The sequence below is a fragment of the Corythoichthys intestinalis genome, chromosome 12 (assembly GCF_030265065.1).
Source record: "Corythoichthys intestinalis isolate RoL2023-P3 chromosome 12, ASM3026506v1, whole genome shotgun sequence".
NCBI classification, from domain to species: Eukaryota; Metazoa; Chordata; class Actinopteri; order Syngnathiformes; family Syngnathidae; genus Corythoichthys; species Corythoichthys intestinalis.
Window position 1 is genome coordinate 27939235 of NC_080406.1, and position 20327 is coordinate 27959561.

Below are 20327 nucleotides of genomic sequence, written 5' to 3' on the forward strand. Positions count from 1 at the left end.
ACGTCTCATCTTCAATGCCCTTGCTGATGGAAGGAGATTTTCACTCAGAATCTCTCGATATATGGCCCCATTCATTCTTTCCTTTACACAGATCAGTCGTCCTGGTCCCTTTGCAATAAAATAAAATAAAAAAAGCCCCAAAGCATGATGTTTCCACCCCCATGCTTCAGTGTGGGTATGGTGCAATTCAGTATTCTTTTTTCTCCAAACAAGAGAACCTGTGTTTCTACCAAAAAGTTCTATTTTGGTTTCATCTGACCATAACACATTCTCCCAGTCCTCTTCTGGATCATCCAAATGCTCTCTAGCGAACCGCAGACGGGCCTGGACGTGTACTTTCTTCAACAGGGGGACACGTCTGGCAGTGCAGGATTTGAATCCCTGGTGGCACATTGTGTTACTGATAGTAGCCTTTGTTACTGTGGTCCCAGCTCTCTGTAGGTCATTCACTAGGTCCCCCCGTGTGGTTCTGGGATTTTTGCTCACCGTTTTTGTTATCATTTTGACGCCACAGGGTGAGATCTTGCATGGAGCCCCAGAACGAGGAAGATTGTCCATGGTCTTGTATGTTTTCCATTTTCTAATAATTGCTCCCACAGTTGATTTCTTTACACCAAGCATTTTACCTATTGCAGATTCAGTCTTCCCAGCCTGGTGCAGGTCTACAATTTTGTCTCTGGTGTCTTTCGACAGCTCTTTGGTCTTGGCCATAGTGGAGTTTGGAGTGTGACTGAGATTGTGGACAGGTGTCTTTTATACCGATAATGAGTTAAAACAGGTGCCATTAATACAGGTAACGAGTGGAGCCTCGTTAGACCTCGTTAGAATTCTTTGACAGTCAGAAATCTTCCTTGTTTGTAGGTGACCAAATACTTATTTTCCACTCTAATTTTGGAAATAACTACTTCAAAAATCAAACAATGTGATTTTTTCTTCCCCCACATCCTGTCTCTCATGGTTGAGGTTTACCAATGTTGACAATTACAGGCCTCTCTAATCTTTTCAAGTAAGAGAACTTGCACAATTGGTGGTTGACTAAATACTTATTTGCCCCACTGTATATAGACCCCACTCACCAACGACACACAATGACGTGTCGCTGTATCCGGCCACCATATTGTCCGTCATTGTTTATCCGTATTCTCAATGGTTTCAATTTGTCGTTCAATTTATAGTGCAATTCATGGAAGCCCCGGTGCTTTCAGATGCTGTAAACTCATTGGATGCGTTGCATAAAAGGAGTTATGTGGAAAAGCTTCATTTTTACCACACCAAATCTGGCCCCCTTTGCAAAAAGTTTGGACACCCCTGTTTAACTGATGATCCGTATACGAGGCCAGCTTCGTACACTTGGTACCAGCTAAATATTATTCAAAAAATAATGATGGCGGAAGAAATAAACATCTTGAATTTGAAACTATGTTGTCGGCGATTAGCCTCGCAATGATCTTAATTGTGGCTGTCAGCCCAAAACCCTCTCTCTCTCTATATATATATTAAATGCATCTTACCAGGTATAAAAGGACTACTACATAGTCTGTGGCGATCGTTTGGTGCCCAGTTTTCTCGTCGAATTGCAGCAGTCCATCTCGCTCTCCTCTCCGGGTCTCTCGGAATACGGTAGAACTTCGAGTCTCTCCGTCTATCTTCTCTGTTACTGCAACCAACCGCCACACACGCCTTCACCATTTTGATTATTAATGTTAACGAGCAGAAAAACACGCCATAATAGGAGGAATTTACGTAGCGGTAATGCGTAAACACGACGAGCTGACGGACAATATGGCGAGGATGCGTGGTTGTGACGTCATGTGAGTGGGTTCTATAGCAAAGTCAATTACATGCAATGACACTTTTCGGCCACCAGGGGCGCCCCCCCTTAAAATCCGCTTATGCCCAGCGTATTATGAATGAACCTTTCTCCATTTGTAAATACATTTCCTATGTCACATGCATGAATTGTGCATAGCATATGGTTTCCTATGTAGGGTTATTGTCAGCCAATCCATAAATATTTCATTTGGCTGCCATTGACAGCAGCAGACGTCCATTCCATTTGGACTGCGAATGAGGACTGGCCATTTGTTCATTCGGCTCCTCTGGGAGCTGCAACGAAGTGTTGATAAACCAATTAGACATTGACTTGAAAAAATTAGGCTGAACGCTTTTAATCTCTTAATCCTTTCTTAATTAGGGGAAAAATGAATATCCTTTACTTTATACACTATTTAAAAAATGTGGGTAGTAATTATGATCCATAAAAATTGCATAAATATACTAAAATTATTTATGAACTGTGTGAAGTGAGTGAACTGAAATAAATTGTTAAAATTAACTCTTTAATGCATCTGCAGGTTACATGAGAAAAAAAATCTGGTTTTAGCAAGGGTTATAGATATTAGATCTCTTATTACAAATTCATTTTTATTTTGTACAAATTTGAAAAAAAATGTTCCATTAATACCTTATTTTTTAAATTTTGGGATTATCTGACAGTTGCTTCATGTTTCAGGCCTTTAAGGGTTCATTATTATTATTATTTTTTTTTTTATAGGGGAGACTAGGGTAATGTGAGACAGCCCCTGAAAGTGAGGAAGCACATTTGTGATCATTCAACAATCATGGTTTTAAGCCCTTACCAATTCACCTTGTCCATGAAGAGATCGACGACTGTAGTAAAAAAATTTCCCAGAAAAATATTTTTTTGGCATGTAAATATAAATTTTCTGTCAATCAGCTGTTGTGCCAAAGCAGATTTAGATTGAAAATATTTTATCACACATGTTGATGAACTAACATATAAAACCATGTGATGATGCCATTTCAAGATTAACCTGTGTTGCTATAGGAGAGTTTTTTTTTTTTTTTTTTACAAAATTGTGGCGATAGGGTAAAGTGCAGCAAATGATGTGCAGTAAAGTGAGATGTCTCACTTTACTCCGTGTCAGCAATGACACTACACAAGATCACATCTGGATTTAGATCAAATGCATTTTCTCTGATTGAGCATTTGCACCATTCATGGTGTCAGGCCAAACCCTGAGTCTGGATTACCCACCCATGCAGATGAACTACTTGCTTCAGAAATTTCAATAACATACTACTGCACATGGTCCACCTGGATAAGCCTGATCAGCTGACTCAGATGTGCCACATGGTCCCAGTCAGCAATTGGTTGGGAAAAGGAAAAGTTGTCAGCAATTGGTTGGGGAAAGGAAGTTGCAAAGACAAACCCGAAAAAGCAACCAAACAACCAAAAAGAAAATTGTTAGCAGGCTCTGAGGAGATTGATATCCATGTGAAAAGAGTTCTGAAGATGAAAGAAGTGATACAGGAAACAAGATATGGCCATGGGTATTTTTTTCAGATTATGTTATATTCTATTATGATGTAGTCGATCTTGAGTTACGTACAGGTGTTTAAAAAAGGTGTTAAATGAACCAAACCTGAGGATGCGGTTACTAATCTGACATTAATTCTGAAATGTTTTATCGTCAAGCTACCTGTTAGGATTCTTAACTTTTAACATTTGCTATTATATGACAAACATACATTTTACCCCTCATTGGTTTACTTTATCTAGTCTCAGTTGACTTTAGATTGGTATTGTGTCTTACTTTACCCCCTTTTTTAAAACTATATTTTCAATACTATTCATCCCGAGTAAATTCTGATAATTTCCATTACTAGGAACATCCTAAATTGATGGGAAATATGTAAACCTTACCGGTTTGTTGTTTTAGCTTGCTTGGAAAAAAAAAAAAAAAAAAAAAAGGAAAAACCTTAAATATTGTCTCTATTGTTAAAGGGAATAGTAAATCGATTTGTGGTCAACGATAATTATTTAATCAAAATACAAGGTCAATGCACATGATTTACTTTCACGGGGCACACTAAGGGTCTGGAGACAGCTCATCATGATGGAAAAGTCCTAATGTGGTAAACCCAATAGTAAAATGCCCGGGTTGAAAATGCATCTGTCAACACACACAGGAGAAAAACTTTTTCTGCGGGGCCATCTAGGCCAGCAGATAGCAGTGTTGTCTTTTGCAATCTGGTCTAAAAGCATATCCGCATCACAGATAGAACTCTATGGCGAAATTTCAGCAAAGAGTTTTGACACTTTATTGCACAAAGATAACCCTTTGTTTGTATGACACGTTCAAATTAAAGCTTTTTTGTAAACAGTGAAGCAGCAACTCCCCCAGTGTCTTTGACGTCTTCACCGCTTTGAGTGCCAGTTGTCACATTTCTCCAGTATAGTCTAATGTTTGGCATTGAAAAGCAGTTAGCAAAAAAAAAAAACATAAAATAAAAACTTAAAGGTGCACTTTCATTTACAAAAAAAAAAAAAAAAAAAACACACACACACACACACACACAGAAAGCACATGCTCACTCATTCAGTCTCTGAAAAGAAGTCAATTGCGACACGAAGGTGAACCAAAGGCAAGGCGAGCATCTGAGAGACAGGCGACTCTTCAGCATTGTCCTTTGCGTTGTTGTTCGGCTCAAAATCGGCTTCCTGGTTTCTCACTGGACCTGAAACGAGGCAGCACGCGCTACGGTGTCTGAGCCATGCCACGGCTGGACTTCATTTTCTCCAGTCGCTTATTTAGGTGGCTGTTGTTGGACTCCAGCTCGTCCACTTTGTCCAGTGCCGACCGCAACTAAGACAGAAAGACAGAGGCAGCACAGATTAACGATTTGCTGGTTCTGACTTACTAATAACCAAGAGCGAAGGTTTGCATAGGGACGGTAGGGACGTAACACTACCAACTTTTCAGGATGCTGAATTTGTCCCCACCAACTTTTAAGGAACTCTATTTGCATTATATAATGGCTTCAGTTATGTAGGTCATTTAGATTGTCTTCCCATACGTTGTAAGAAGGCTTGACTTGACCATTATTAAGTGAATTACAGTACTTTCATAATGTTCAGACAAACATTGACCCCTTTTCACTTGCTGAATGTGCCAGTCCATTTTTTCCCCTCAAACACACGTTTGATTGGCTGATGACTTGACCCCCCTCCCACACACACACACACGCATTCACAGCCCAATAGAAATACAACACGCCGCCTCCTCCGCCCCCTTTAAAGACGAGGGAGAAGTTTTTTTTTCCCTACCAGCAGAAGCTACTGTAAGTAATGTAAAAATGTTGTGGAGGTCCACCCTGCATCAGAGTTAGCATAACATTAATAATCTGTGTGAATTTCTCGAACTCAAGGAGGTAGCCGCGTTGAGAGAAATATCCTCCTGTATGTTTTCTGCTGTTGACGTTAATCAACTTGAAAGAAATGTAGTGAACCAAGGATTACCCCTTTATGGATGGATTATAGAAGTGATGATTAAAAAGTTTGTATTTCTTATGTATATTACCATATTGGCCCGAGTATGAAGACGGCCCTGATTATAAGATGACCCCCTCTTTTTCCAAGACTCAAGTTTGAAAAAAAGACTTTTTGAACACCAAATTAATTTTTATACAGAAAATAATTACAGTACATCTGAAACAAATGATTATAGCAATATATTTCAGAGAAAAACCATGTTATTTTGCCTCATTCAAATCTTAATATCTGAACATTTAAATATGTAAACTAAAGTGCAACCACATTCATAAATGAATGGCTTCTGGTTTTTGAAATGTAAATAAACCAATCTATTGTGATGAAACAACAAAATTGCAATAACTGCATTAACCATCAAAGTGAAGTCTAACTGTAACCATGAAAAAAATATGAAAAAGGAAAAACAATGCAATACAATAATGCAAACTGGCTAGTAGCTGAGATCTGTCACGACAACATCGCTTCAATGATATCTGGCGCCATCTAGCGTCGTGAATGGGGAGAGTAGCTGAGATCTGTCATAACAGAACATCACTTCAATGATATCTGGCGTTATCTAGCGTAGTGAATGAGTATAATGTCTAGACCGCGAATATAAGACGACCCCCTCTTTTTCAATCTTATTTCAATGCAAAAAAACACCGTCTTATATTCAGGCCAATACGGTAACATAATTTGTGTTGAAATATTGCAATTTAAATTTGCTAATAAAATCCAGACATTTATTCTGAAAGTTTTCAAAATGTTTCTTTAGTAGTTTTTGAAGACAAAGGTTTGAATCGAACGGTGTATCACCTGAACCAATTCTCAGGAAAGTTAGTAGCAGTCAATACAGATTTATTTTGCCTTGATCATTTAGCCTATCAATTAATTAGGTTCATATTGGTGAGAAATGTAGCCCTGACCCTCGTTCACCCAGTCTGTTTGGTCTTATAAATGTCCTGTCCCCAGCAAAAAAAGTATATATGCAGCTTATGCTGTTATATCCTCCCTACCAATGTTGAGACCAAACCTATGCCCTTGCTAATAGCACATACTGATGGTACTTTAAAGTGCATGTGACACGAAAAAGCATGTTTATTTCATAATACACGCGGTATTTTATGCTCCTGAATGATATGGACCGCTTGGATGTGTGTGGAAGCGATCGCTGTATTTATTTAGTTTTTTGAATCCCGCGCCATGAAAATGAGTGACTTCCGGCTTCGGTCTTACATTGAGGAGGAGGGCGCTGTGACGTGTACGGGTGAAGGCGTCCTCTTCACTAAACAGCGGTACTGTTGTGTATGAGGACTAAGGATTCAGCTGATTTTGCGGATTAATACTTTTATTTTTCGCATCACGCCAGCCAAACGGCCGCAGAAAAATCTTGCTTTATGAGGGAGAGGCGTGTGCGCCTTTTTGGAGTTTCAAAAGGTTCCCATTCACCGTGGATATTGGCCAAAACAAGCCCTACTACTGTGGGACCATTGGACTTACGAGGAAGTGAGTAAACATCTTGTTTTGTATTATGTCAAATACGAATACAGCGATTACAAAGTAAACTCTACAAACTCTTTAAATAAAGGACTGCTTACGTTTGATCATTGATAGGCATATAAAAAGCTCTCCTCAAGCACATTAGCTGCACAACAACTGTAGCCGCCCTCCTCCGGGGAACAAACTGTAAATAGCTCTCCGCCAGGCGGTTTGCCGATCCGCAAAGACAATCGACAACCCAGTCGTCATGTCAAATAATCCGGGCTAGTTATGTGTGATTTCCGCTTCGAAGACTTTAAAACATCACTCGGTTCGGGTTAGCATGTCTCGGCTAGCTGTCACGCCTCTTGGTTTGTTTACATTCTCCGAAGCCGGGGAAGGGAAATGACATATGTCCAATTTAGGTGTCATAAAATATCGTTCGGGAGGTGCGACAGTAAAAGTGAAGTCGACAGTTTTGACCATTATGGAGTAATTTTGCCATGTCGTCCTGAATAAGTACATTTTTATTATTTCACATTCCATTTAGCACAAGACTTATTTGTCATGACCATGCCATTTATTTAGCAATTGGGGAAATTACTTGGATAAAAAGAATATCCTGTAAAAATATTGAAGAGACAGAAACAATGACATTTTGCAGCTCTCGTCGTCGCGTTTTCCTCGTTGTGAATAGTTCCCCCTCGATGGGCTAAATGGTCCTTCTCAAGCCATTTATTTAGCTATTGGGGGAAAAATACTTGGATAAAAAGAATATCCTGTAAAATATTGGAGTAGAGAGACTGAAACAATGACATTTTGCGGCTCTCTTCGTCGCGTTTTCCTCGTTCTGAACCATTCTCCCTCAATGGGCTGAATAGTAAAACTGATGAGCCCAGTCACCCGCTGACGTCATCCACCTGTTGGGGACGTTAGAGCCCTATAATGGTAGGCGTGGCTAACAGGCAGATTAAAAGACTAATTTCTCGTCATCTGCACTTTACTAAATTGTTGTATATAGTCGAATCGTCTCAAACTATGATTCTAATTCTTAAATAATGCTATTTAAGACTTTTTTTTTCTCCTGTCGTATGCTCTTTAAATTAAATTGGATGTCATTGACAAGAGTCAAACTTCCAACCCATTTTGACTGGGAGGGTGAAATAACTTTGACATCTAGGACAATTGGAATTTTGAAACCAAGTCTCACTTCAAATACGCCTCCCTGGGTGTACAGTAAAAGCCGCCGTACCTCTCGCTGCAGCTTCCTCTTTTCTGCTTTGAGCTCATCCTCCACTTTTTCAGCATTTTCAGCAGCCATCTTGTAGCGGCTCACCTGACCTTCAAGTCTACTCACCTGTGCAACGACCAAGAAAATACTGATTAAAAAACAAACAAACTGGAAAACAAATATTTTGTGTTTAAGTTTTTGATTTTACATTTTGTTCCAATGCAGTTACTTCTTGCTCCGCCTTCACGAGTTTGAACTTCATGTCGCTTATTTGCCTGCTGGAATCTCCTAATCAAATATACCAAGAAATGACTAAACCATAAAAAAGCTATCCATGTAAATTAATATTTGTGCTTACGCTGCAGTTCAATGATGTTGGGATCACTCCCGTTTTCCAAAAGTTCACCTTCCGCGCTCAAAGTGCCATCAGTGCCATTTTTAAGGCTCTTTTGGTCTACCTGAGCTTTTAGCTTCTTTATCTGTTAAAAAAGAAAAACATGGAAGATCAGAGCAATCTACTTGAAAATATAAAATGACAATCATTTGATCTTTTTAACCTGCGCTACTATATGCAGTTTTATGGTAACACAACATGAACATAAACATGCACAGACTTCATAATGTATTGACATGACACATTCCCCATTCACTGCGTCATGCCTTCCCGAAGGGTGACGTCCGACACTCCGCTTTAAGCAGTCGGTCACATGCAGCGATTTAATGCCGGATTTATGTTGAAAAATTACGAAAGCTGTACTGCATACAACAGGAATAATCTTCTCAGGAGTGATTTGTTCGAGGATTCAAGGTTATATTTTACGTACCATACATGCATTTTGAAACGTGGAAAAAATCAATTAGAGAAATTAGCCGCTACAGCATTGGCATTATACTTCGCAATATTTATGTAAAATAACTGCTAACTGCCTGTTTTTTTGCCTTTAACCAAGAATTTAGACTGTTTTACGTCAATATCTATAAAGAATTCAGGGATTTAAGCATTTTTTCACAAAAATTTAACGGAAAAAGCTCTTTGTTTACATATGGCGGCCGCTAATTTGCTTACCGACTAGCATCATAGTTTGCATTATTTACGTAAAATAAATGCTTACTGCGCGTTTTTTTTTTGCTTTTAACCAACAATCGATACTGTTTTACGTCCATATCTATAAAGAATTCAGGGATTTAATGATTTATTTAAAAGAATTTAGCGTAAAAAGCTCTTGGTTTACATATAGGCCGTTAATTTGCTTACCGACTAGCATCATAGTTTGCAATATTTACGTAAAATAAATGCTAGCTGCACGTTTTTGTTGCTTTTAACCAAGAATGGAGGCTGTTTTACGTCCATATCTATAAAGAATTCAGGGATTTAAGCACTTTTTCACAAGAATTTAGCTGAAAAAGCTCTTTACATATAGGCCGCTAATTTGCTTACCGACTAGCATCATTGTTCGCAATATCTACGTAAAATAAATGCTAAAAGCACGTCTTTTTGGCTTTTAACCAAGAATCGAAACTGTTTTACGTCATATCTACAAAGAATTCAGAAATTTAAGCATTTATTCACAAGAATTTATCGGAAAAAACTCTTTGTTTACATGTGGCGGCTGCTAATTTGCTTCCTGACTAGCATCATAGTTCGCAATATTTATGTAAAATAACTCCTTACTGCAAGCTTTTATTGCTTTTAACCAAGAATCAAGACTGTTTTACGTCCATACCTAAAAAGAATTCAGGGATTTAAGCATTTATTTACAAAAAATTTCAACGGAAAAAGCTCTTTGTGTTTCCACTCCGTCAGCTTTGACCGAGATAGGCCCCCTATGAATTAGCACCGCGCCCCGTCAATACATTATGAAGTCTATGACCTGCACTTGCATGAAATACATATTCAGAACAGCTTTTCAGAATCATAAATGCAGTGTTATCACCAGATAGCGGAATGTCAACAAGTTACCTGCTCTATCATTTTTTCTCGCTCATCCACCAGTTTCCTGAGGCGAATTTCTGGGTTGGAAGGGTACAAAAAGAAAGTTATGAGAGCAAACAAACACAGCAACAAGCCACAAACAAATTCAGGCTTATCTATGGATTGACATGAATACAAATCACAACTGCACAAGGAGAAATGAGTGAACATACCAGGAGTGGGTGGAGCCAAAGGCGCGGTGTGAGGGAGCTGGGTCAGAGTTGGGAGGCAGATGCATGCAAAAGTTGCAGGCATCCATAGAGGGGTGACGGAGCAGAGCGTGAGGGAGGTCGGTTTACATGCACACTAACTTGGGAGAGGGCACACAGCACACAACTACAACAAACCAAACATCCAATACACAACCCAACTAGCAAAAAAAAAAAAAATGACGACAAACGCCCTTAAAACAGGAAGGACGAAGTCCCAAGCATCCACTCAATGCAAATAACATCCATAAGCCCATTGCACATAAATAATTGTATTCAGTCATTCAAATAATTTAACACAAACCAACGAACTTGACACAAAGCTTTACTGTACAATATTTCTTTCTGGCGTGAAATTAGACATGAGCAAACATTGTTTTATAGTAATTTTATTGTGGACTGACCACATTCAATAAGTGCAAAAACAAAAAAGCATTTGCATTGCTTTGTGCATGTTGTTAACCTGACCCAGGCTGATTCTAAGAATAAACATTAAACTTCAACCCTACCCTTACCATAACCCTTCTAACAAACCTATTAACCCCAAATTATAATGATACACAGACAACATTGCCATGTATTAACAGACAGAATCAACAAGCATGTTTCCTTTTGACCTGCATAGAAAAGCTAGAAGATTCATTGTTTTTCCCAAATTTGTATCAAAAAACTACAACATACAGCAGAAAATTCTTGGTGAAAAGAGCGGTTGGGGGGGGTCACAATCAACAGCAATGTAATACATAACAGCACTACGGGAAAAGTTTACATTCGTATCGCTTTTTTATGGCACTTTAAACTTGCAAAAATTAGAAAACTTTGTGATGTCCATTGAGAAGGACACAAGCATCCATTAAATCAACGAAAAGCACTGTCTGGTTTGATACATGAACAGAAAAAGCACAACATTTTATACTGAATGTCTTCGGTAGTCTAAGCACTATGTCATCTTACAGTCATCTTTGCTTTTGCTTTTTTTGCCATTTTTCTTCCTTTCTTTTCCAGAAGGGGGAGTATCTCCATTTCTGTGGGTTGAACTTAAATCTTTTGGTTTTTCAACAGCATCCAAAACTTCTAATGACGTAGAACGAAAGGGGGTTTGGTTCTTTGCGGATTCTGAAACACCAGTGTTGTAAGGCTCTCTTTCATTGGTTGTGTAGCTTTGCTCATGTGTGTCGTTGTTCAAAGTTTCCAAATGTTTGGGTGTGGACTCCATGTCACTATCTGGTTTGGCTACAAGTTGATCTGAATGGACTTCTTCACTGCCCACTTCAACATTACATGGGTCAGGATTTTCAACGGTCTGCATCTCTGTGGGTGCATCTATATCCACGTCATCAAAATCAAAAGACTGCCCTTTCTCATCTTCATCATCATCATCATCATCCTCCTCAACGCTGCCCTGTTTGTAAGTGTCTTCAAAAGTGACTTCCTGGTCATCTGGATGGCTTTCAAGCCTATCGTTTACAGTTCCTAAATGTTCAGGTGAGGATTCCATGTCAACCAAAGTGGTCTGCTCACACTTATCTGGTGTTGCTACAAGTTGATCTGAATGGACTTCTTCACTGCCCACTTCAACTTCACGTGCGTCCGGATTTTCAACAGTCTGCTTCTCCACCGCTGCATCTATATCCATGTCATCAAAATCAAAAGACTGCCCTTTCTCATCTTCATCCTCAACATCGTCGCCGCTGCCCTGTTTGTAAGTCTCTTCAGAAGTGGCTTCCTGGTCACGTGGACGGCTTTCAAGCACATCGTTTACAGTTCCTAAATGTTCAGATGAGGATTCCATGTCAACCAAAGTGGTCTGCTCACACTTATCTGGTGTGGCTAAAAGTTGATCTGAATGGACTTCTTCACTGCCCACTTCAACTTCACGTACGTCCGGATTTTCAACTGTCTGCTTCTCCATTGCTGCATCTATATCCATGTCATCAAAATCAAAAGAATGCCCTTTCTCATCTTCATCGTCAACTTCCTCGCCGCTGCCCTGTTTATAAGTGTCTTCAGAAGTGACTTCCTGGTCAGTTCCTAAATGGTCAGGTGAGGATTCCATGTCAACCAAAGTGGTCTGTTTACATTTGTTATCTAGCGTAGCCACATGGGTACACCCTTCTCTATCCTTTAGGGTTTCAATAGCACTCTTAATATCAGTACTACGTTCATCTGTTAAGACATCTAAAGCACACACTTCAACTTTCCGCTTCTCTGGATTTTCATGGGTTTGTAATTCCAACACAGGTGTGTCTATATCATTGTCATCAAAATCAAATGACTGCTCTTTCTCTTTAACGTCCTCCCTGCTGTTTTGTCGACAAGTGTCCACGCTATTAACATTCTGGTGACTTTGACTTTTTTCAGGCTCCTTAGGGTCCTCTGTATAGGCTTTTTCTTCATTACTGACCACACAACATGCTTCCTCAGACTCTGATGCCTGCACCCCTGTGTCAAAGGCAGTTTCAACAACCTGCTTTTCAAACAGTAAAGAGCTTTCTGATTCAACCAAAGGCGCTCCAAGGATCTGCTCTGTATTGAGGTCACAAGAGTTCTCTAGCTTAACTAAATCTAACATTTCTTCATGATCCGCACACTCTGCTTCTGGCTCTTTATACTCTTGGTTGATCAAGGTTTTCTCTTCAAGATCATTCTCAGAAAACCCGATTAAGGTGTCAGAATTCACAGCAGTCAAGTGTGCAGATGGTAACCACCCTGGGTCTTGGAGACTGTCACCTATGTCTTGTGTAGGAGTCACAGACACCTCATTTTGACTTTCAGAAGGTTTAAGAATAGGTTTATCAACATGGTTTTGAACAATGAATTCGGCTACGGCTTCTTTCGTAAAAACTGTATTTTCAGAACTTGTTACACCTTCATGGACAACACCTAATGACATTTTGTTATCGTGGCCTTGGAACTTGGCAGAGGTGCCATCTAAAAGGGAGTCCTCTTCACAACCTTCACAATCAAATAAAAGATCAGTTCCACTGTGACTGACCACTGGCTCAGAACACTGAATAAATCCTTCTTCAACTCCCATCAATTCCAAACTTACTTTTCTTTCACCCGCATGTGTATCAATGGATGTTTCCTGTTCCAGTATCTGAATGCTTCCGGCTTCCAGTTGTTGTATGTTTTGCTCATGCATATTGAACATTTGATCCATCTTGGAATCTTTGGGAACATTTGAATTTTCACTGTGCTCCACCGGTTTAGCCGTGTCTGCTTGGCACACATCTGGTTCTTTGAGGATTTCAATGGTGTGGCCATCAGTGACACTTTCTGTGGTAGACCCATTGTTTACTGAAGCTACTCCTGTGCTTGTTATCTCATTGTTTTCCTCATCTCCCACATTTTCGTCCTTTTTCTCCCTTTGTTGATTTCGTTCAGGGGAGCTTCCTTTCCTTTTGCCTCTTTTTTTCTTTTTTTTCCTTTTCCCTGGTGCATTGGCACTCTTGGATAAAGGCTTGGTTAAGATTTTTTCTGCCTCATCACTGCTTCCCTCAGCAGTTTTATGCTGCAGTTCAGCATTGGACTCGGGATATACTCCTTCTGGAAAATGGTCAGAATCTTTAAGATCCAGTACCTGGGAACACAATTCAGAATTTTCTTCTTGGGAACATAAGTTTGAATTGTTTACATCTTCCCTTTGGCGACCTAATTGAGAATTTTTTACGTCTTGCATGCTTTCTTGAGTTGATTCAGAATCTGTCACATCTATTTGTGGACATGGGTCTGGATCTTTTACAACTTCTTTGGAACATGACTCAAAATCATTAACATCCGCTTTGGGATATGATTTAAAATGTCCTAGATCTTCTTGAAGCCATGATCCAGGATCTTTGGCAGCTACGTGGGGATTTATTTCTGTATCTTTTGTGTTTTTTTCTGGATCGTTGAGACCATGTTTATTGGGGCATGGTTCAGAGTTAGGTTTCAGATCTTCAGAACATGATTCAGAGTCTTGCACATTTTCTTGGGAACAAGATTTAAATTCAATCACATCTACATTACGACATGGTTGAGAATCACTAATTTCCTCATGAGGAAATGATTCAGAATCTTGTATTTCGTCTTTGAGACATGATCCTGATTCATTGAAATCTATCTGGCAACTTGCTACATGGTCTTTTAGATCTTCTTTTGAATGTGATTCGTTGTTTTTGAGAGCTTGTTCAAATGGTTCTGTTTTCTGGTTGGTTTCATGTTTGTTTGGCTGTTTTTTGATGTCCTTAGAATATTCTTCAATGTCACCATGATGTATTTGTGTGTCAGTCCCCTCTAAATTAGAATTGACTTCTGAAACTGTTTCAGTAAGATCTGTTGCATTTCCTCGAAATACGGCACTGAGAACAATTTCATTCATGGCTTTTGTGACTGGCAGTTCAGTCTGCAAGCCTTGGCTAAGGCAACTCTCATTTTCTTTAATGGGTCTTGATGCATCATCCACATTATTGAATTTATCGGTGCTCTGGTGACTTGTCTGGCTTTCCCAAAACACTTCTCGACGCTGTTCTTGCTCCATTTCTTCCTTTCCACTACTTCTCAAACGAGTCTCCTCTGAGCTTCCTGAGGAATCATGAAGAGCATACTGTGATCGGAGGCCAAAGTGAGAGACCACTTTCAAGAGTAACCTGCAGTAGGAAAGTAACAGCCGAAGAATAAGCTAAGCTCCTTGTTGATTCAGAGAACCGCATAGAGGAAGGAGGAGCAAGTAGAAGAATAAGAAGTGTAAGAGAAGGTAGGGAGAAGGCTTTAAAGCTTTGACGATTATCACAACTGTGTGGTTTTGATAAAGCAGCACTAGATACTTCAGTCACTACACCAAATGATATGAATAACATACAACGCTTTTTGGATTTACAATGAACATGACAAGGAAAGAAAACCCCTCCAAAAATATTAGATTTTTTTTTCTACAGAAAATCACTTGTTTTTCCAGAGACTTTCCAGATTTTTTAAAGCCTTGACTAGTATTCCACATTGAGCCGCAGTGGGTGCTGGATTTCTTTCCAACAAGACAAGATGACACCTTTTCACCAATCTGGAGTCTTACAAGTGTAATCAGTTGATTGCAGTCCGGTGCTGCTTGCTTTAGCAGAAACTTCATTGGTTAAATTGCCTGTGCTCAATTGGTAGTAACAAATCCAGGACCCACATCAAAATTCACACCAAGAAATAATAATGGTAGCATTGAGTAGTTCCTCTATGAGCGATGGCAAATCACTGGCATCCTAAGAAGCACAATGAAGAGTATGAAAACTGAATATGTAGCTCCAAAAGTACAGTAATTAAAACGCATATAATCGCTGTACCAAAATCACAACTTAAATGTTATGTACAGTGAGCACCTCCTGAATTGAATTTGTTCTAAGCTTGTAACGGTTTACTCTTACTGTACATTTTGGACAACATTCAGTTGGGTTAATGCAAAGCCATGCAAGAGGAAAGATGCTTTGTCCCCAAGTGGTTTACCGAGCATGCTGTTGCCCTCTGATGTTGAAGTTGGCGAGCCCTGAGGAGGCTGGGGAGCGGCGTCTCCACTGATTCTTTCTATTTCTGTTACACCAGCATCGCCATTGATGCTCAGATCAGGTCCCAATACTATTCCGTGTTTCTGGACAAAACAGAGTTCATCATAAGCCTCATGTATAATTAAGTATCAAACTAAGTTTCATAGCCTTTCATGTACCATTTAGATGCAAGTTCTAGAGCAGTGTTTCTTAACTTGGGTTCGATCGAACCACAGGGGTTTGGTTAGCGAGTCTAAGGGGTTCGGTGAAGGTTAAGATACACAGGGTTCTATTTTCATATGCGGACTAAATCTAGTCAAAGTGGCGTTTTAAACTAGTTTTTGGACTTGTTTGCCCCCAATTTACAGGCTTTATTTCTTTTTTTTTCAACTGCTAGTCCTCTATCTGACGGGAGGAGGTTTGCTCAGTGGAAGGTTGACTCGCACTTGCCATTAGTAAGTAGAACAGACCTAACTGCGGCATGGACTCTTGACAAAACAACATTTGCGTTATAGTTTACGCCATGAAAATGTATTTGATGCAAGGATGCAACAACAGATTGACAATGTCAACATGAAAACACGACAGTAGTTTCATTTCATTTTCCAACAAGAAAACCAAATTCAAAGTAGAAAAATCACTGTTGTATTGTCTTACTGAGATTTGTTTTTTTTAACATTAATTTTGCGTACAGATTTGTATACTACTAAAATACAGGGTCTTTCATTAAATTTGCTATCATTTGAAATGTAAACATGACGGAAACTAAATGGTTAAGGTTAATGCAACTAAACAGGCATGAAGTTAAACAATATAAGATTTCTCCAAATTTAAATGAAAAATTCAAAGAAATGTGCACTGGGCCAGTCTTGGCTTAGTCTGGTGATGCTTCAGGCATTAAGATAAAAGCATTAGAAATCAAATTTTGACCTTTTTCAAAACATTATGTCGAAATAAGAAGATATTTGAACAGGAATTCACTTAGATATTAGATTACTAGCTTAGATATATCAATTATTAATAGTTTAAAAAAAGATTTTTCATCTAATTCTGAAGGTTTCTGTTCATGCACATGTGAAAATCATAAGAACCACTGTTCTAAAGTAATCACACAAAAAGTGACACCTTCTCATGGCATATCCTCATAAAGATAAAACTCACACGCCATGCTCCACCCACACTGTCTAGCATTGGGATAACAATATGGCAATTTAGTGTCTTGGATACTTGCTCCCCCAAGGTCCAAATTGAGTGCTTCAAGAGAGAAAAAAAAATCTTGCTTCCTGTTCATGACTACTGTTTGATGAGTTGACAAATTTTGGTAAGCATCTCCATTATCAGTATACCCATGGACTGGTTTCAATAACCCACCACTGTTTTGACATGAGGAGGTAATTTTAACACCTTGAAGGCCCCTTCAAAGACATATTTCTTTGACTGTACAAATGGACTAAATAGTACAACACTGAATTGATCCTGAATTGGTTTAAAATAATAATAATAACAACAATCTAATAATTACTCGTGGTAGGAGCATGGTCGCAAAGTTTCCCAATTCAACATAGGACTGAAATAGTTGAAGTTCAGAGCTTGAAGAAGATCTTGAGCAAACTAAGTACCTTAAGAATATCCTTCAGCTTCACCACCTCTTCTCTGAGCTCATCTCGCTCATTTCGGATTGCATCCGTGTATTCTTTCTGTCGCTCTAAGGCCTGAGCAGATTTACATTGCAGTATAGAGAGGAGAGTGAAAAGTGATGAGGAAGTTAGGAGAGTACAGTAAGGTCAGTTTCCAGTAGATGACAGAAAGACAAAAAGCTGCAGAATCAGGCCATACCCCGATTTTCTTATCCTTCCACTCCACTGTCTCTTGTAGATCTGTTATTTCCCTAGCAAAACCCTCTTGTTTCATGCGTAACTGACGAATTTCCTACAACAGCAAAAGAAGGAGTTGGAATAAAATGGAAAGGGATAAGACAGCAAAGGTAAGTTTGGTGTGTGGAAGGAAAAGTTGCGTGAAAAGAAATCCTAGCATCCATGTCATGGGCCTATTTAACCTGCCTCTGGTTATTCATTCACACTTTTAAGTAAACACTCACATTTAGCAGCTCCTCGCTTTGTTTCAGTGTCTCTTTCATTTCATTGAACTGGAATTGAAGAACACTGTGTGCATGTTTCTCCCGTTCAAATTCCTGCAGAAATTAGGGAGTGAATACACAAACATAATACTAAAAACAAAACACCATAGGTCAATAAAATACAGTGTATCACAAAAGTTAAGTATATCTTTTCATGGGACAACACTGACAAAATGACACTTTGACACAATGAAAGGTAGTCTGTGTGTGGCTTATATAATAGAGTTAATTTATTTTCCCCTCAAAATAACTCAAAATATAGCCATTAATATCTAAACCCCTGGCAATAAAAGTGAGTACACCCCTTGGAAACTACATCCCTAAATGTCCAAATTGAGTACTGCTTGTCATTGTCCCTCCAAAATGTCATGTGACTCGTTAGTGTTACTAGGTCCAGGTGTGCGTAGGGAACAGGTGTGTTCAAATTTGTAGTGCAGCTCTCACACACTCTCATAATGGTCACTGAAAGTTCCAACATGGCACCACATGGCCAATAACTTTCTGAGGATCTTAAAAGATGTATTGTTGCGCTACATGAAGATGGCCAAGGCTACAAGAAGATTGCCAACACCCTGAAACTGAGCTGCAGCACAGTGGCTAAGATCATCCAGCGTTTTAAAAAACCAGGGTCCACTCAGAACAGGCCTCGGGTTAGTCGTCCAAAGAAGCTGAGCGCACGTGCTGAACGTTACATCCAAATGTTTTCTTTGAAAAATCGTCGCAGGAGTGCTGTCAGCATTACTGCAGAGATTGAAAAGGTGGTGGTGGTGGTTTTGGGGTCAGCCTGTTAGTGCTCAGACCATATGCCGCACACTAAGTCAAATTGGTGTGCATGGCTGTCACCCATGGAGGAAGCCTCTTCTGAAGACGGTACAAAAGAAAGCCCGCAAACAGTTTGCTGAAGACATGTCAACAAAGCACATGGATTACTGGAAACATGTCCTTTAGTCTGATGAGATGAAGATTAATTTCTTTGGTTCCGACGGGCTCAAGCATGTGTGGCGGCGATCAGGTGAGTACAAAAATAAGTGTGTCATGCCTACAGTCAAGCACAGTGGTTGGAATGTCATGGTCTGGGGCTGCATGAGTGCTGCAGGTTTGGAGAGTTACATTCCATTGAGGGAAACATGAACTCCAACATGTACTGTGAAATACTTTAGCAGAGCATGATCCCCTCCCTCCAGAAACTGGGTCGCAGGGCAGTGTTCCAGCATGACAATGACCCCAAACACACCTCCAAGATGACTACTGCTTTACTGAAGAGGCTGAGGGTAAAGGTGATGGACTGGCCAAGCATGTCTCCAGACGTGAACCCAATAGAACATCCTTGGGGGATCCTCAAGCGGAAGGCGGAGGTGCGTAAAGTCTCAAATATGCGGCAGCTCCGCAACGTCGTCATGGAGGAGTGGAAGAGCTCTGGTCAACTCCATGCCCAGGAGAGTAAAGGCAGTTCTGGATAATGGTGGTCACACAAAATATTGACAGTTGACATGTTGTATGTTAACCCTTGAGAGTCGAAGGACGCGCCGGCGCGTCCTCAGCGCACGTCGTCTTTGAAGCACCCTCGCGTTTTAATTACGTCACCCACATGCCGTTGGTTGGTCTCGTTTTAAAGTGCGGAAGTTGCGGTTTACTCTCGTTGTTATTTGAAGTCAATCGACCAACTAAAACGTGAGATATTGTCATTTAAGTTTTATAGTTTTATTGTCCTCTCAAAAAAACATTAAAACGCTGCATGGATCATTTGTTTATGTCTATATTTCCATCATTTCTTGTCCTTTTTCAAAACGGAAGCTCCATGAAAAAAACACAAATCAAACGAACCCTTTCGAAGTCACAGTGGAAGCACAAAATGCGTTTTTTTTTTTTTATAAATATAACTGCCGTGCGAGGTTCCACCGAACGAGAGGCAGGAGTGTTCTGACGCAGCGAGGGGGCGAGCGACGGCCGTTTGAATCAAGCAAGCGGGCGAGCGACTTTGTGTGACTTTGAGGATGAACGGAAAACTAAATTTAGCGCAAGCAATTGTGCTTTTTGATCAACTTGAGGAAGAGGGTGGTCCAAATTCGTCATCATCGTCTTCCTCGGAAGAGTCCTCGAGTGAAGATAGTGACGGATTTGAACACGTGGGTGACGCCATCGACGAGCAGAGGTAAGCCCACTTTTTTTTTTTTTTTTTTTTTTTTAATGCTGTAAAAGTTTCTTTTGATATTGCAAGACAAAGTTAATTTTGATGCAATATAAGTGCGTGTTTGTGTATGTAATAATAAAATGTGCATATCAGATCAAAGTATAATTTGTGGTCTTCTTTCTATATGAAGATTAGGGATGTAGCACATATTCAGCTACGGTATTCTTTCTATTGTCATACATATAGATTTCCATTATTATTTATTGCTGTATATATTTTTATTTTATACTTTATTATTTTCATAAATACTGACTTTTGTTTCA

General features: G+C 39.6%; 1 protein-coding gene across 20 annotated transcripts in view; it reads right to left on the reverse strand.

Annotated features, from left to right (window-relative positions):
- Window positions 1-3758: 3758 nt before the first annotated feature.
- Window positions 3759-20327, reverse strand: part of lrrfip1a (leucine rich repeat (in FLII) interacting protein 1a) — a 48712-nt gene continuing 32143 nt past the window's right edge. For 16 of the 20 annotated variants that reach the window (XM_057852004.1, XM_057851998.1, XM_057851997.1 and 13 more), the window contains 5 exons: window positions 17835-17927; window positions 17573-17665; window positions 17356-17448; window positions 15699-15840; window positions 10600-14792 (listed from right to left, as the gene is read on the reverse strand). In XM_057852004.1, coding sequence (XP_057707987.1) covers window positions 11167-14792; window positions 15699-15840; window positions 17356-17448; window positions 17573-17665; window positions 17835-17927 — 4047 coding nt within the window. In that variant the 3' untranslated portion in view covers window positions 10600-11166. Of the gene's footprint in view, window positions 4671-8066; window positions 8172-8253; window positions 8334-8403; window positions 8525-10005; window positions 10056-10599; window positions 14793-15698; window positions 15841-17355; window positions 17449-17572; window positions 17666-17834; window positions 17928-20327 lie in introns of those variants that run through there. The other 4 variants (XM_057852001.1, XM_057851999.1, XM_057852009.1 and 1 more) reach the window with 3 other exon arrangements.